Raw genomic sequence first — 16,170 nt, forward strand, 5'->3', positions numbered from 1 at the left:
AGGTACCCTGATGAAGACAGCTTGTCTTTCGAAACATTGGTTATTACATTTTTGCATCTGAACTCCTAGAGTGTGCGGCTCGCCTTATCTTTTTCAAGTGTTCTACTCCGCTAGCCAGCACCTCGCCTAAACAGGTGTTCTACTCCGCTAGCCAGCACCTCGCCTAAACAGGTGTTCTACTCCGCTAGCCAGCACCTCGCCTAAACAGGTGTTCTACTCCGCTAGCCAGCACCTCGCCTAAACAGGTGTTCTACTCCGCTAGCCAGCACCTCGCCTAAACAGGTGTTCTACTCCGCTAGCCAGCACCTTGCCTAAACAGGTGTTCTACTCCGCTAGCCAGCACCTCGCCTAAACAGCTGTGAGTTTCTTTCGTCTCCAGACCAACATTGTCTTGGCAGCCCTCAGAAAATGTCAAGAACATTTAGAAAATGTTATATTAAAGTTTTACCTAATATTATCACAACATTCTCAGCATACATATTTCTAGTTCCTTGAAGCATAAGAAAGCAGATTGGAATACATCCCAATTATGTTTCCCTATAGATTTAATGGCAATTTGCATTTGAAGATTGTATTGTTGGCCAACTACAAAGTGATATAGACACAGAGCATTTCATTTCATCCATTTAATTAAATGTTGTTATCAAAAACATTATTTTCATGTTTTTGGGATGTTATCATCATAATGTTAATAAAACCCTAACTAGAACTTAATGGGAATCTTAGCTAATGTTCTGGGAATGTTCCCGGTTTGCTGGGATAGCTCTAATCATTTTATCTGAGTTTAAAAAATTGTCCTTGTCATTGGAACTTTTCTGTTGCAAAGCTCAGCTCATACTAAACTCAGCAAAAAAAAGAAAAGTCCTCTCACTGTCAACTGCGTTTATTTTCAGCAAACTTAACATATGTAAATATTTGTATGAACATAACAACTGAGACATAAACTGAACAAGTTCCACAGAAATGTGACTAACAGAAATTGAATAATGTGTCCCTGAAAAAAGGGGGGATCAAAATTAAAAGCAACAGTCAGTATCTGGTGTGGCCACCAGCTGCATTAAGTACTGCAGTGCATCTTCTCCTCATGGACTGCACCAGATTTGCCAGTGACTTGCTGTGAGATGTTACCCCACTCTTCCATCAAGGCACCTGCAAGCTCCAGGACATTTCTGGGGAGATTGGCCCGAGCACTCACCCTTTGATCCAACAGGTCCCAGACGTGCTCAATGGGATTGAGATCCAGGCTCTTTGCTGGCCATGGCAGAACACTGACATTCCTGTCTTGCAGGAAATCACGCACAGAACGAGCAGTATGGCTGATGGCATTGTCATGCTGGAGGGTCATGTCAGGATGAGTCTGCAAGAAGGGTACCACATGAGGGAGGAGGATGTCTTCCCTGTAACGCACAGCATTGAGATTGCCTGCAATGACAACAAGCTCAGTCCGAAGATGCTGTGACACACCGCCCCAGACCATGACGGACCCTCCACCTCCAAATCGATCCCGCTCCAGAGTACAGGCCTCGGTGTAAAGCTCATTCCTTCGTCGATAAACGCAAATCCGACCATCACCCCTGGTGAGACAAAACCGTGACTCGTCAGTGAAGAGCACTTTTTGCCAGTCCTGTCTGGTCCAGCGACGGTGGGTTTGTGCCCATAGGTGATGTTGTTGCCGGTGATGTCTGGTGAGGACCTGCCTTACAACAGGCGTACAAGCCCTCAGTCCAGCCTCTCTCAGCCTATTGAGGACAGTCTGAGCACTGATGAGGGATTGTGCATTCCTGGTGTAACTCGGGCAGATGTTGTTGCCATCCTGTAACTGTCCTGAAGGTGTGATGTTCGGATGTACCGATCCTGGGCAGGTGTTGTTACATGTGGTCTGCCACTGCAAGGACGATCAGCTGTCTTAGGCATCTAATAGTACGGACATTGCAATTTATTGCCCTGGCCACATCTGCAGTCCTCATGCCTCCTTGCAGCATGCCTAAGGCACGTTCACGCAGATGAGCAAGGACCCTGGGCATCTTTCTTTTGGTGTTTTTCAGAGTCAGTAGAAAGGCCTCTTTAGTGTCCTAAGTTTTCATAACTGTGACCTTAATTGCCTACCGTCTGTAAGCTGTTAGTGTCTTAACGACCGTTCCACAGGTGCATGTTCATTAATTGTTTATGGGTCATTGAACAAGCATGGGAAACAGTGTTTAAACCCTTTACAATGAAGATCTATGAAGTTATTTGGATTTTTACGAAATTATCTTTGAAAGACAGTCCTGAAAAAGGGATGTTACTTTTTTTGCTGAGTTTATAAAGAGGGGTCTTGTTTTTTTTGTCCAATATCAAAATACAAATAATCCTAGATTCATCACAATAAATATACTGAAGTAACAGAATGGCTTGTAAGGGATATGGTCCTATCAATTGTTATAACATAGGGACTACAATAATCAGACACATAAAATCTAAAAACTATCTATTTAATGTACATTATTTTCTGTCTGTTATCTCTCACCCTAGACGTGAACATACTGCTGGTGGGAAGGTGTGAGAAGGAAACCGTGTAGCCATCTGGTGGCTCTGCAGGGGCTATGGGGGCTCGACAGAGGATGGGGGACACAACAGGGACTAGGAGACTTTTGGAGGAGTGATGGGGAGTCAATATGTGGTTGGGGTCTTGGACAGTAAGAGCTGTTGCTACAATGTGAGAAATCAGAGGGCATTGAGACTACTATAGGGCTTTCATCTACAATCTTAGAACAAAAGGGTTCAATGGATGTCCCTATAGGAGAACCCTTTATGGTTCTAGGCAGAATCCATTTTGGTTCCATGTATCACCCTCTATGGAAACGGTTCGAAATGGAACCCCAAAAGGTGATATCTGGAACCCAAAATGGATCTACACCTTTTCTTTCTAAGCCTGTATAGAAGTATCATATGAAATATTACATACCAACCAGTTTGAATTAGAGTTTATGGAATTTACTGAAGAAGACTGGTGGCTCACTTCTGAGGTCCAGACAAGTGTGAAACTATGTTTATATAGGATACGGTTGTGTGTGTGTGTGTGTGTATGTCCATGCATTAGTGAGTGTGTGCGTTTGTTTATCTTTGTGTGTACAGTATATGTATGCGCTCACTTGCCTGCGTATGCGCATGTGTGTGACTGTGTGTACATTCACGCTGGGCTGGGGACAGGGCCACAGGTGAGATCTCTCTAAATTACACTCACAAGTGGCCATTAATTATAGATGACATCCTGGTCAGACAAACGATTTCATCCTCAAATGAGGTCCGAGGGCGGCCTCTGCCCGGGTCCACAGGGGCCCTGCGGGGAAGCGGTTTGGGAGTGTGTGTGGCAGTGTGCGAGTGGATCCAGTGGGCCCTGCACACACGGCAGGCTTTGATGAACACACTCATTATGCTAAAGAGCGCTCCATGCCTGGGCTTCCCTGTGCCTCCAGGAAAGGTTAACGCCGGAATGGTTCAACAGAACAGCCACAGGCTACATAAGGGAGAGTGGTAATAGAACCAGTGCTTAAGACAGTAGTAGTAATAGTAATAGACTGCCATACATCATATACAATACCTCAGGCTTAGAACACAGACCCGTGTCGGTGGCCATTGAACTGTTGCTAACAGATTATTGAAATTGGCTGAAAGTGTAACTGCTTTTGAGGGTACAAAGGCAAAGACGACGACAAAGTCTATCTCGCTATAATCGTGTATTTTTCTTCCTCTCCATCTCTCTCTTCCCCCCCCCCCCTTACTTTCTCTCTCTCTTGCTGAGGCAGAGATTAGTGTGTAATTACATGGGAGATCAGTAACAAGAGAGAGGAAAAAGGAGCAGTATGTTTGAACTAGGCAGAGGGAGGTAGTGTGTGGCGTCGTCACGGGTCGACTGATTGTCTTACTTTTAATCCTCAACCTCATTATCACCTCTTGGTCAGGCTGCAGTCAGTAAATGAATCTATCTGCCGACGTGTCAAATCTTCACACATTCTCCCTCATAATCGCCCAGAGGTGCCAAAACAGAGAGGGAGTCACCCCCGGCCCGGCCCCAGCATTCATTACATTCATCAACCAAATCCCCTCATTCCATAATTTAAAAAACAATATGCCATTATTTTGTTGCTAATTAAACCTGATCAAATATGTATGTCTTCTTTAAGGTCAACCCGACGACAAATGAAATTGACATGCTCTGAAGAAAGAGAGAAAGACAGAGAAATAAATGAGGAAAGGAGTGCAGAGTCGGTTGTGATTTCGATGGGGGGGGGGTGGAGTGGGGAATGCTTCTTCCACTCATTGTAACTTAGTAGCAGCCTCCGGTGCCAGGCCTGATGGCTGCTGAAAGACTCTAATACAGTAACTGAGAGATGGTGAATATATCTGATTTGGAAGAGCCAGTGATGTGCAGTTCAACTGTGACATGTGGGAATGTGTGTCAGGCTGTGTTTTTGAGTTAAGACTGCTGTGCACTTTCATGTGTCTTGGTGTTGGCTTTACACAGGCCCAAATGTTCTATCCTGTACAGACAGTGTTCTCTGCCTTACACTTGCTATTGAACACTGTTCATACACTCGGAAGGAAATGGCTCCATGATAAGTTGCATTCTACTTGCAATGGACATGAGCCCCTTGGACAAATCCAACAAAATATACGCTACCTTGAAAAACTATAATCATGCATTATTCAATTGGCAAGGATAGTGTGTAATAGAGAGATCCTAAACCCATTCCCTCCTGTAAATTATTCATTGAATTCAAATAACAGATGGTATAATTTTCTTTAAATATCTCAATCATTTTTCACATGGGCTTAAAATGGTATAAAACAATATATTTGATGTCTTTGTATACATTCTTTTTGTCCTGTGTATTAATATGTACATCCATATCGTGTTACTGAACAGTTTGGGAATGGAGATTTAACCTAATGATTAAAAAATATACAGTGTGGCTAAACCTGTACCTTCAATGTATGGCAACAGTAGCATTAGAATATGCCTAAAACACACATACTGTTCAGTAAAAACACAAACTGCAATGTAAGGAACATTTGAGTTCTCTCACATATATCTCTTTGCACTGCAGCAACCCTTGCAGATCACGTAGCCCAAACGAACCTTTGGATAATAGTTTGCTGTATGTTGAACTAAAGTCAAGAGTAAACATGATAAATGAGTACAAATGGGATTATTAGGAGACTGTGTGTCATCACTCCGACACACGCATGATGTCAAACTACCCAAGCAAATTCAATTACCCACGCCATTACTCCCTACTGCTAGTGGAGATGTATTGGTCGTGTTAAATATTGATGGGAACATAGATGCCACATTTGTTCATCTCCAAAGGTGAACACATCTATTTAAGGTAATCACAGATGCTAAATATGAGACAAGTCCATTTACTGTATCAAGTGACTACTGAAAAAAGAAGAAGAATAAGAAGAGTCTATTGCAATGAGGGTTCTGGCCATGTTTTTAGAGCTTTCTGACTTGGTGAGTATTTCTGTTCATAGATGTCACACTACCAGATGTTGAATGCCACTTTTTTTCCCCATATTGCTAAATGAATGTTAAACTTCAGAACCATCCCTAGTATGTTTGAACTATATACTTTGACAGAACCCACTGTATACATTGACCAATCAAACAATCTAAAAGTCCCCCTTGTACCAATGCAAAATTATCTCGACTCGTACATATATTTGTAGTAAACAAAATAAATTCAGTAAGAGATGGGCTAAAGTATGAGGAGAGAGGGGGGGGGAGGAAATACCAGTGCTAACCACATACCAGTTAGAAGTGGCAGCTTCACGGGTGCTGACAGTCAACAGGGGGGGGGGGGGGGGGGGGGGGGGGGGGGGGGAGTTAACATGCAGTGTTGGTGAAGTGTTGGTTAAAACCCAACAACACATACCTGCTGTTAAAGCGTTCAGGGTGTCTCTCCCTCATCATGTGGAACCGATGTGCAATGGAAGCATCCTAAAATAAGGGAGAGAAAATAACATGGATTCAGCAATGACTTTTATTTTGATACTCGTTTATACAGTGGAAAAGGCCTATTAACCAATGGACACCAATGAACACACCTACTCATTCCATTTTTCCACTTTTTTGGTTGCTACATGATTCCATATGTGTTATTTCATAGTTTTGACTATTATTCTACAATGTAGAAAATAGTAAAAATAAAGAAAAACCCTGGAATGAGTAGGCGTGTCCAAACATTTGACTGGTACTGTATATTATGGGTATAAACCTATATAAATATTTCCATTTTGAAATAAGCTACACAACCAAAATAGTTTAGATTTCTATTTGGGATATTGTTATTTCAATTAATTAATTGATGAGACATAAAGATGTCACAAAATACAGGCAAGATGTTGGTACTAAAATCAATACGATGGCTTTTTAACACCAATTAAAGTCAACTTCTTCCCCTCTGCTGATAAGCATCTCAGCCAACTTTCTATTGCACCCAAAAAACGACACATATGCCCGATGCATATTGATATGCCTAAACAGAACCAGGGTGTTTTTGAATTCCTGGCCAACTGGAAGGCGGGCGGTAGTTGAGGTTTGAGCCAGGGATGAGGGTATTGACAGAGAGCTTGACGAACAGCACGCCGTCTTTCCACACAGGCTAATTAATTAAACACACATTGCTCGTAATCACAGCTCCCAACGTACAGGATGCTGCCGGCTCCCCTGGCAACCAACTTGTTCTCTCTCTCTCTCTCTCTCTCTCTCTTACTCTCTCTCTCACTCTCTCTCTCTCTCTCTCTCTCTTTCTCTGACCCGGGGCTAGAAGTCTACCACATTGGTAGACTCACTGGCAGTGTTGGGTGTGAGTGTGTGTGTTTGCATGTAGGCATGTGTGATGAGAATGACAGACTGTGAGATTGACAACTACTCTATTAATCAAGAGAATCTAAGGAGTAAGTAAATCTGTGCATGTTTGTTGAAAAATCTGTGTGTTCTATGAAATGCTACCAAAAAGTATACTACCCCTGGGCCAGAATTGACCATGGTCTTTGTGAGTCACGATGATTGCCAAATAAAAACAACAACTGACGAACAGTCATCAACCACAAAAAGGGGGGAAAACTTCAGGAAACTTTTAGGGTTTGTTCCTATCCCCCCCACTTGAGCAATCTGTTTTGACCCGCTCCATGTTGAGGGGCTCTATTGAAACGCCAGCCACAGAGAGGACCCCCTGCTAGCTCTCAGTACAACATGTAGGAGAAACCAAAAAAATCAATGCCGTTTTCTTGATGTCTTTTCAAGACGCTGTTAAATAAAGACCAAAGAATTTCCAAGATCCCCGCAGACTCTATTTATCTTCAACATGAGCCAGAAGAGGTGAGATGATGGATATATCTGAAAGATTGGAACTTGATTTTCTTACAAACAGGACAATAACTGAAAACGAGAGAGCGAAAGGAAGGAGGAGTTGTTTGAAAATATACTGCAGCTCAGAAACCAGGGAGGATCCACTTCAAGTAACCTCCAAATTGAAGAAGGTACACTATTACCCTGTATACGGTATGTTGAATCAAATCAAAGCAAATTTGATTGGTCGCATACACATATTATGCAGATGTTATCACGGGTGTAGCGAAACACTTATGTTCCTAGCTCCAGCAGTGCAAAACAATACACGCTAATCCCAAAAATACAAATAAAGGAATTAAGAAATATAGAAATATTAGAATGAGCAATGTTAGAGTCCGGTGTGTATAGACATTGGTGTGTACAGACATTATGGACAGTATATGAATGGAAAATGTGTGTACAGTAGTAGTTATATAGGACGTGCCTAGAATACAGTATATACATAAGAAGTAGATAAAACAGTATGTAAACATTATTAAAGTGACCAGTTATCACTGACTATGTACATAGGGCAGCAGTCTTGAGTACTGGGTGTTAGCCGGGTAGTAACAGTGACTAAAGTTCAGGGCAGGGCACTGGGCAGAGGCCAGCTAGTATTAACAGTCTGATGGCCTGAAGATAGAAGCTGTTTCTCTGTCCCAGCTTTGATGCACTTGTACTGTCTCCAGATTGTGGCGGGGTGAACAGGCCGTGGCTCGGGTGGCTAGGGTACTCGATGATCTTCTTGGCCTTCCTGTGACACCAGGTGCTCTAGATGCCAGCACCCTCTGGAAAGCCCTGCAGTCCCGGACGGTGCAGTTCCAGGAGGTGATACAACCCCACAGAGTGCTCTCAATGGTGCGCCTGTAGAAGTTCCTAAACTTCCTGTAGAAGTTCCCGTCAGTCTCGAACTGTAACTAGATGGACTGCTACTGCAACTACATTCCACTAAAGCTACTTTGTCACTTAGGGCCAATGTAATGTAGAGCAAGTTCATATGTACATTAAGAGGACATTAACAGTAGATCATCTGAACTGATGATACAAACATCTTCAACCTCAATCCCCAAACAGCAGTCGGACAATGAAGTCTCTCTCTCACTCATCTTGGGGCCGCCTTCAAATAATTACCATTGTAAAACTCTGGCACCCAAATTAATACAGTACATGTGTAATGTAATATGCCCTCATAGCTCAAAGTTTAGTCCAATTATGAGTGGTGCTCAGGCAGCTGATGACTCTCCTTCACCGAGAGAGTAATGACTTTGACATGTGAGCCTGGGTCATTAGACGAACTGACTGCATCATCTTAGGACCTCCTCTGTGATTAGGTCTGTCCCCTCAGCACACTAAGCCCTGATTGAGATCATTACACTTCATGTCACTTTAACGTCCTCATAAAGGGATGGCGCCATTAATTCCATTCAACTGGACGGAATGGCTGGATTGGAAGGATAGGAACAGGAGGTGTGCTACAATAGTTGACGATGTGGTCGGATGATGGTCTATTGGGAAGACTTTATGACTTGAGTTTGGTGTAAATCTTGTAAAAATGGAAGAGGAAGTTGTAGGTGATCCTAGTACTTTGTGAAGTTTGACAGGAATGGTACGTTTTGAAATATACTCTCCCCATCCAACACTTTTACCCATTCATTCACCGACCCCTGGGCTTGTACAAGTTCAAACAGACGCCTTTCGGTTTGTGCAATGCCCTAGCCACCTTTAACGCCTGATGCAATGGCAGGTTGATGCTTATTGTCATAATCTTGCCCTGGAGACAGAAATTAGCAATTTCCACTAGCTGCAAAGTCAAAATTGGCTATATTGTAAAAATTCAGGACAACAAAAATGATATTTTTTGTCTTAATTTAAGGTTAGGTTTAAAATCAGATATTATGACTTTGTGGCTGTGCCAGCCAGTAACCGTTCTGCAGAGCTGCCTCCAATGCAATAATGCCAATAAATGCCAACCTGTGACGCAATGCTTAGAATTGTTAAGATGAAAAGAATTTGCACACTGTACATAAAATGTTTGAAATCCAAGAATAAGATGCTTATGATTACACTTTTCTGTGGCTCGACATAGTGAACCCTTTTGGTTACTACTGATCCTCCGAGTTTGACTCTACAGAAATGTCATTACAGAAACAATTTTTCTTCATCTGCATAATCTCTGAGGTAATTATTAGCTTGACTTGTTTTGTAATCTTTATTGTATTCTGTGTTTTTTTTTCCCCCAACGGAAAGCAAAATTTGATGTGAAATGTGACACAAACTATATCACACTCAATTCCATCGAGAGCTCAGAATCTTCCTAATCCCGGGCGAACAACTTCATTTGTCAACACGTTCGTTAGATATTAATCCCACTGTTAGAAGGCCATGAAAATAGTGTAATAACAACGAAGACGATTGTTTGCAATGGCTTAAAGTAATACTTCTGCTAAGGCTACTACTGTTGTTTGGTAGAAGGGTATTGCAATATCTGTATATGCATTCCGAAAACATGTTTTGCCTCAAGCCATGATGAATATTGAGGAATTATGAGAGAAATGATCTTTATTTATTCCAATGCTTACGACCCCTTCGTCTGTTAAGTGGACCTACCTTCGTCAAAACGGGACAAAGCCAAGGCATTTATTTGACTAACATTTGTAAGGACATGCATCACTCATTTCCCCGTCATGTTCGAATGTCACAACACCAAGATGCCGGCGTCTCCCAACCTGCAAATGTCAATTACCATATTTCCCCTGACATTTATCAGTAATGACCCACATGAGCAGGGTGTAATCAGTGTCATTATGTTGAAGATGGACAGAGATGGGCCTGACTCTGCTGTAGACGAGTTTAAAGGTGCGTAACACCACGCAGATGCACAACATACTACATATTCTTCAACCAGAGGTGGTTTAAGTTTAGGCACATCTCAATAAAGGCTTATTAACTAGCATTTGATCAAAATGAGTAAGATTACTCAGAAGAACATATGATTACGTTGCTGCTTTCAATTCGGTAAACAGTGTTATCCAATTGAGGACTTTATATAGATTATTCGATTGAAATGGATGATTCACGATAAGCATGAAGTTGTCAGCCTTGTTGTTTTAGGTGAGAGCCTTAGATCTAACATGGCCCCTCTCCTATTGACTAGTCCAGTTTGTAGACCCACTGTTCTTGCTCAAAGGGATACGTTTTAGATATTTACATATGTGTTTACTTATCTTGAAAGCCATCTATGGACATGGAGCGACTGCAATCCACACGTTCATTTGTTCAAACAGCCACTGCCAAGATTTTCTAGTATTAGGAAACACATTTTTCAAACCGCTTAACTATGCCTTTAATGTGACAAATGCTCTGTATATTAGTGTAGGCAACTCACCACCCCAATGGAGAAATAGTTGTTGACGATGCTGTAAGGCACAGGGTCTCCCCTCTCTTCTTTGTCTGTGGGTGTGACGTCAATCTTCCAGCGGTCCAACATCACCTCAGAGCTGTTCTCTATGTCCCTCAGGATGTTCAGAATGCTCTCTCCCTCATAACCTAACACAGAAACAACGTAGGTTAGCTTATGTCGTAGATAATACCTCAGAACATAAGCGAAAACACATTATAGTATAGGCCATAAGTATTTTAATATAACATTATTCTCAGAACTTTTAGCTATTCTAACTATTTATTTATACTGATTTATTCCTACATGAAAACATAGACAAAATAAAATGTAGTCAAATCTAAATTCAATATCATGAATCATGTAATTAGAGTACACACATTTATGTTTCCTTCATTTAAGAGGAATAATATAATTCATTAAACATTTTTGGCACACTTTGGGTCATTAAATTGCTAAACATACCTCCTCCCCATCGCAGACACCTTGCCAGGTCATTTCCTGTTCCAAGGGGAAGTACACACACAGGGGGGTTCCTGTCCAGATTGGCCTTATCTACACAAGAGGTACAACAAAAACATCCTACTTTAGTATTACTACTATGCCATTTATCAGACACTTTTATCCAGAGCAACTTACAGTCAAGCAGGGCTCCCGAGTGGCGCAGCAGTCTAAGGCATCACCTCTCAGTGCTAGAGTCTCACTACAGATCCTGGTTCGATTCCAGGCTGTATCACAACCGACCGTGATTGGGAGTCCCATAGGGCGGCGCACAATTGGCCCAGCGTCGTCCGGGTTTGGCCGGGGTAGGCCGGTCATTGTAAATAAGAATTTGTTCTTAACTGACTTGCCTAGTTAAATAAAGCATTTTACGTATGGGTGGTCCTGGGAATCAAACCTACTATCGTGGCGTTGCAAGCTCCATGCTCTACCAACTGAGCTACAGAGGACCACACCCCCACATTCTGACCACAACAACAAAACTGAACACGAATCCACTTTAATATACTGTATCTTTATTTGATTTGATTTCACTTTGATTTGCCCTGGTCTCGGAGTAAAAAAAAACAAATCTCAGTCAGTGCAGCACGGTTATCTGACCATCACTCAAATCTAAAATCTGTGCAACAACAGATAGACCTTGACTCGACGTGAATGTCCAGTCTCACAGGCTATTTCTGGAGTACTGTAGCATTCATTCTGTCCATGTTATTACTTCTCTTTGTTTTGATTGATAAAAAATTGAGGCAATTTTTAAAGGCAGAACAAGGAATATGTCTTCGAGAAAAAATTGACTTCAGGCAGGCTGTTTCTCAAATGGCGACTAATATGCCGATTTTGAACTCACATAATCACCCTATTTTACCTCCCTTGAATACGCAGGCTTGGACGTAATGAAAATATTTATATACAAATCATAAAAGTATATTTGATGATTTCTTGCAAAATAACGAGAGCACTGTTTATTTCAGCAAAGTAATACAACATTCTAATAATCAACACACACAACAGATTTTACAGTACAGCACAAGGTTTTGAAGAGAGCACAATGAAATGTTAAGGGGAAAACTGTTATAATGCAAAAGGTGTTATATTTACAATGTAAATACAATTTTTATTATGAAATTGTGAGGACCAAATTCATACTTAGGGCTAGTTCCATTCATCCCACTAGTATACTCACTAGTGTATACCAGGATGTGTTCACCAGTGTAACACTGGTGTGGAAGTGGAAGTGCACACTCACCTATGAAATCCAGAATCCAACCGACTGTCCCATCCCCACCACAAGCTAACACTCTGAAATCTGGGACCTCTCGGAAGAAATTCAACCTTGAACACAACCAAAAAAATCATATACACAATACCATTCATGTAATGCATGAAATAATTCCCCTTTCAGAGAGAAACATAATATTTTCTTTATCTACTATAAATTCATTAAAATCTTTTGACATTCTGCCCTGAAAGAATGTACTATTTTGTCCAATAGTAAATTGAACTCAAGGCTATCTTATTCAAATGTACTGGAAGTGTTTGATCTCCATACTTATCCCTATTTTATCTCACATCTATACTGTAACTCTGATGCACTGGAGCGGCTCTGCAAAGGCCCCTATAATCTCACAAAATAACACAGATCACATTGACAATTATTCCTTCAGCCAGCTAGTCTGTTCAGAGGCTAATCGGATCAAGATGGCCAATGTTCAGTCCAACTTCTTCCGTTCCTTCACAATAACAAAGCCCTAACTGAATGAGGGAGCCTCCAAACCTCATATGGCGGATAAATTATTCGCTCAATTACTCTCCAACTGGGACTGCAAACCGTATTAGGTGCAAAACAGACGGCCGCGAACATGAAAGGCAACTTTGGAGATATTTAAATACCAAGAAACAAACACTTAATTTGGGCTAATTGCGTTAGCGCTAGTGCTAATTGACAGCAGTGTGTGCAACTGCCTCAGCCTGCTAGTGGCCACGGTGACCAGTCACCTTGTTAATGCCAACCGCATTACATACACTTCACCAAATATTAACAAGGTTACAGCCGGGCAAGGTCATCTGGAATGTTCCCAGCTAAAGATAGAGAGAGGCTTCTTCTGAGTGCAACACGTCTCTAAGAGCCTCGTCAATAAACATGGTCTTCCCAGCCAACAAAGCTCCAAACACAGAGAATCAACAGCGAAGACACAATATGGCCGACAAGGTCAATTTCAAATCTTACGACTGAGTAAGATAGATCTATGGAGTAAAGCCATTGTTTTGCCCCTCTGGGCCACTGTAATTATGAGCACAAACTAAACCGTCTACAAAAGTTTTTCCTCTTCGCAAACCACTTACATTCTGCTTTCAAAACCTAATCAAAATCAAGCAACATTAGAGCACGGCAGTGACGTGTTCCTGCATTTCAGAATGCTCCCAAAGTCATGTGTCTAAAACAAAAGGGGCGGAACCTTGTGCATCAACATGACCTGCTCATCTTCTTAACCATAGACACGGATAGTCCAACAACCCCAGACCCATGCCTGTGCAGCCTACAGCGGTATGCGTGATCACACATCAACATGCCTCGCGTCACTCACAATATATCGCTATTGCCACCCACTGTAACCACTACTAGACTCAAGCACAGTGTTGTTGTCTCACTGCTTGTGATCTCTGATCTCACCTTTCAATCACGTCTGCATATGAATCCTGATTGAGTGAGAGGCTCAAATTGAGAGACCTCCCTTGCATGAGATGTTGGATATTATGACTGGGCAACAGCGGAATACATTAGGGCTTTGTAAACAGTCGCTCATCCACCACTCTGATTCCACATGTAACTTGAGGATAATAATGATAGTTGAATCATGACTGTAGAGTGTTCTGTGCACTTTAGGTGATGTTGCGGAGTCTGTGTGAGATGATTAGAGCAGAACTTACCCAGGCATGGGTCCGTTCTTGGCCAGGTTGTATACCTGCCGAGGGTTTAAGAGGTACTGGAATTTTCTGTAGATCCTGGAGGAGAGGAGAGGAGAGACAAGGAAAGGAAGAAAGAAGAGGATGAAATTGTGACAACCAGCAATACAGTGTTGAGTTGACCCACAGAAACCTAATGAAACATCTCCCCCTTACAGCTACCACAGAACATCTGGATTGTGAAGAAAAGTCCAAATGCAAACACTTAACTGAAATGTGATCAACTGAACCCCTGTACATTGTCTGTATGCCGTTTTGCTACAGTATGATTGACAGCTCCAATGCCCTATCCCAGTGTCATTGTCAGCAACTGGGAGGGCTATAGGAAGAAGTCATTAGAAAGACTAATTCATTTTCATTTCATTATATCAACTGGCTGAAGTCACATTTTGATCTCATCATTTAAACAAATGAGGACTGGAGTAATAAGGAGTAGAATGAATATGTTCAGTAATAACCCAATTAGGCCCTGGTTTAAAGAAGGAGGTCTAACCTATACACTGACCACCAGGGATGTGACAGTCAACGACAGCGCCATCTAAGAACCTCTGCTGAACCAGGCAGGAGTCCGTAGGTACATGTTATTGTGTTTCTATTTGACTAACTAAGCCTTGAGCACTCCGTGTGCAGCCGGGCTACGCAGCTCTTTGATTGAAGAGCAGTTCTGAGAATGGCTTTTTACAGAGATGTAGAGCGTGGGGAGAGAGTGTGCTTACCTGTCGCCCTGCTTCCCTCCACTCTTTGGATTCACAAACACGAGCAGAGGATGAGTTCCCTCTATTGTTGTGATCTATAGGAAAATATATCAAAACAGAAAGCGATTTCAGTCCAATTGCTTATAATGTAGTAGGCTGATCTTATGTTAAAGTATAGCGTAAAATCATTATTATAAACTGTGAATAAAAAATATGTATATTTATATATATTCTAGTTACTGGTATCGACAATTAAAAGTTCAAACATTTCTCATGTGAACCACAGACAAAACCCAACAAAATCCCAGGAAATCAACTGAACAATACCCCTCCTAATTCAAGTTATAACCATCACCATCTCCTGATTGGGAGAAGCAGTTTGAGTCTTGAGTGACACGGGGGCTATCCTTAGAGACAAGCCCCTCTATCGCTACCTCTGGTAGAGCAGTGGCTAGAGAGAAGCAGTAGGCCTCTACCACAGAGGAGGCAGCCAGGGCTGAAGCGAGGCATAAACAAAACAAGCCCTAATCGCAGGCTGTAGCCTACGAGTTGGCCTTCCTGCCGCTCAGTGGCGGGCGGCGGTGACAGTGCGCCCGTGCAGCTCCCTGACACAGATGAAGCTCTTAACTCTCCGTCTGCTATCCCAGCAGGCCGAGCGGTGGATTAATGAGCTCCCTGTCCAGCCAGGAGTGATCCATTACTTCCTCTAATTATAAATAATAATCCTGATTATTATGCTGGTTAGCCGGAGAGGGCAGAGATGGATGTGGCGGGGAGATGATTCAGGTTGATTGTCACCGGTTGTCTGTCTGTTAGATATTAGGGAGGATTTGGATGGAGCCGATTCTTGTTTTGTTCACCAGTAGAAACTAATCTCATATTAATCCTAACAGAGTAATTTTATATTATCCTGCGCTCATCAAAGTCTAAATTGTGGTTAGATTTGAAATTTCAATTTAAAGTACACATTTTTCACTAAATTCTACTAAATGTTATCCTGGTGTTTCTATAGAAGAAAAAGAAAAATGTTTGGATTGTCACCTGTAGTCCTTGGCCATCCACTGTGACTGAGTTGGCTCTCTGCATCTTCCCTCTGCCCCCTGATTGGCTGGATCTGGAATCTTTCCTCACCATAGACTGTCTTTCCTGGGGGTCAAAGTGCACAGACATCTTGAAAATAATCTAATGCACGTTATCAAAAATATGGGAAACTGTGATCTACGTATGATAAAGCT

At 42.0% G+C, this 16,170-nt stretch overlaps 1 protein-coding gene across 2 annotated transcripts in view; it reads right to left on the reverse strand.

The window, feature by feature from the left end:
• The window catches only part of LOC109903753 (diacylglycerol kinase beta), a 59,970-nt gene that overhangs the window by 19,708 nt on the left and 24,092 nt on the right, over positions 1 to 16,170 (reverse strand). For both annotated transcript variants that reach the window (XM_031790420.1, XM_031790414.1), the window contains 7 exons: positions 15,977 to 16,081; positions 14,957 to 15,030; positions 14,205 to 14,279; positions 12,523 to 12,608; positions 11,241 to 11,330; positions 10,764 to 10,924; positions 5,919 to 5,983 (listed from right to left, as the gene is read on the reverse strand). In XM_031790420.1, coding sequence (XP_031646280.1) covers positions 5,919 to 5,983; positions 10,764 to 10,924; positions 11,241 to 11,330; positions 12,523 to 12,608; positions 14,205 to 14,279; positions 14,957 to 15,030; positions 15,977 to 16,081 — 656 coding nt within the window. The remainder of the gene's footprint in view (positions 1 to 5,918; positions 5,984 to 10,763; positions 10,925 to 11,240; positions 11,331 to 12,522; positions 12,609 to 14,204; positions 14,280 to 14,956; positions 15,031 to 15,976; positions 16,082 to 16,170) is intronic.

This window comes from Oncorhynchus kisutch, linkage group LG2, assembly GCF_002021735.2.
Source record: "Oncorhynchus kisutch isolate 150728-3 linkage group LG2, Okis_V2, whole genome shotgun sequence".
NCBI lineage: Eukaryota > Metazoa > Chordata > Actinopteri > Salmoniformes > Salmonidae > Oncorhynchus > Oncorhynchus kisutch.